We start from the raw sequence: 2,276 nt of genomic DNA, 5'->3' as shown, positions 1-2,276 counted from the left end.
TCAATAAAAACACACACACACACACACACACACACACACACACACACATATATATATATATATATATATATCTATATGTATATATATACACATATATATATATGCATATATATACACACACACACATATATTATATGTATATTATTTTTTAAAAACAAGAAATGCTAAGGAGGAAGTATCATTTGAGATCTAAAATATGAGGATTAACTTGGCTGAATATTAGGGAAACAATCTATTTGTACATTATAATTAGTTTTGCTCTGAATTAAAAAAAGAATGCAATTATATATATTAGAAATAGTAAGTGATATTTGCCTTTATCAAAGTTATTAGAACAATATTCCATATTGAATATTAAATACAAAGTTTACATGGATTCTTAAAGACCCTATGGAAGGCATTTTTTACCTCTTTGTTCCTTAAACTGTATATCAAGGGATTAAGCATAGGGATCACTAAAGTGTAAAACACAGAGGCCATTTTATCAGTATCAAAGGAGTCAGTGGATTTGGGCTGTGTGTACATAAATAGTAGCGACCCATAGAATACAACCACCATTGTCAGATGAGAACCACATGTGGAGAAAGCTTTTTTCCTGCCCTCTGCAGAATGCATTCGAAATATGGCAATCAGAATGAGGATGTAAGATACCAAAACTACCAGCAGGGAAGAGAGCAAATTAAGTGCTGAAAATAATATGATCAGCAATTCTATTTCTTGTGCATTTGAACAGAGCAAGAGTACCAAGGGCACATCATCACAGTAGAAATGATTTATGACATTAGAGCCGCAAAAGTCCAATGTAAAAATCTTAATAGTGAACAGTAGAGCCTGAAAGATACTGTACAGGTATGGAATACCCACCAGCACATGACAGCGTCTCTGGGACATAATAACATTGTAGAGCAAAGGGTTACAGATGGCCGAATAGCGGTCATAGGCCATGGCTGATAAGATGAAAAATTCACTAATAATAAACATAAGGAAGAAAGCCAATTGGGTGGCACATGCATAATATGAAATGACATTTTGATCCATAACAAAATTCATCAGCATCTTGGGACAAATGACAGTGGAATTGCCAAGATCAATGAAAGCCAGCTGTTTGATAAAAAAATACATAGGTGTATGTAGGCGGGAGTCCACCTGGGTCAAGATGATCATGCCCAGGTTGCCTACCACTGTGATTGTGTAGATGGTGAGGAAGGCCATGAAAAGTGGAACCTGTAGCTCACGCTGCTTTGTGACTCCCATGAGAATGAATTCAGTCAGTGATGTTAGATTCTGTTGGCTCATTGTGTCCAGATAGCTCTGCAAAGAAAAAAGAGGTTATTAAGCTTTCATGTAGTGTCACCTAAACATAATTATAATCTTTGTAGGGAGATTGAAAAATATCCTATATAATAAAAACCTAATATGCTAAGTATCCGACCATTTGTATGACTGTTTGACCAGTTGCTATGACACACACTGACCACCAGGGGGCAGACCCTCCAACTGGTAGGTTAGTTTGCTGCTGGGGTCCTGCCAGTCTGGACTGGGTGAGCCGGACCGGACACACCTTGGGGCCCTCCTTTGGTCCCTCCCTGGCCACAATCATGCACCAGTGGGGTTCCTCAGGTTGGCCTGCACCCTCTCGCAATCCAGAACCCCTCAGGGGATGCCAGAAAGCTGGTTTTGGCCCAATCCTGCAGGCTAGGCCAAGGGACCCCACCGGTGCATGATTCTGTGCACTGGGCCTCTAGTTTTTCATAATAGGGGATAGAAATAATTTCCACATCTAGTTTTAAAATTAAGTGATAGAATCTTTTACTTTCTTAGAGAAGTGATGCACATGAAACACACACTGTTATGACAGATTAAACTGTAACTAGAGTCAACAATGTTTGGAACATATCCATTGACTTTTTAAAAAGCCATATACATATTAGAAATATTTATTTCACCTATACAATGACATCACAATTTTTCTTTAGTACACTTAAATTTCTGTCTGAGAAGCCTTGTAGAATTTTGATTTTCTAAAAGAGAGACAGAGATAATGTGAAGTTAATGACGTTTAAGATTTTAGGCTCCTCATTTGCACTTTTAAAGATCTAGGTGGAGCCTTAACAATACAGTCACAAAGTGATGTATTTGCAACTTTGTAAAAGTTGCAAATGTAAGATATTTTAAGCTGAATCAAGCACACTTTTTCTTTCCATTCCAACTTTGACTCCATCATAGTCAACTAATATCATAGTGCATTGGAGAGTGCACGAACATTTGTGGGGTCC

General features: G+C 37.5%; 1 protein-coding gene across 1 annotated transcript; it reads right to left on the bottom strand.

Moving 5' to 3' along the window:
- Window positions 1–354: 354 nt before the first annotated feature.
- LOC102758433 (olfactory receptor 8K5) lies at window positions 355–1,296 on the bottom strand. Its single transcript, XM_006756308.1, has one exon. It carries the CDS (start codon window positions 1,294–1,296, stop codon window positions 355–357), a length of 942 nt encoding a protein of 313 aa, XP_006756371.1.
- Window positions 1,297–2,276: the final 980 nt, after the last annotated feature.

The sequence above is a fragment of the Myotis davidii genome, unplaced genomic scaffold (assembly GCF_000327345.1).
Source record: "Myotis davidii unplaced genomic scaffold, ASM32734v1 scaffold874, whole genome shotgun sequence".
Lineage (NCBI taxonomy): Eukaryota > Metazoa > Chordata > Mammalia > Chiroptera > Vespertilionidae > Myotis > Myotis davidii.
The sequence above is the reverse complement of the archived record's forward strand: the minus strand, read 5'-3'. Positions and strand labels throughout refer to the sequence as shown.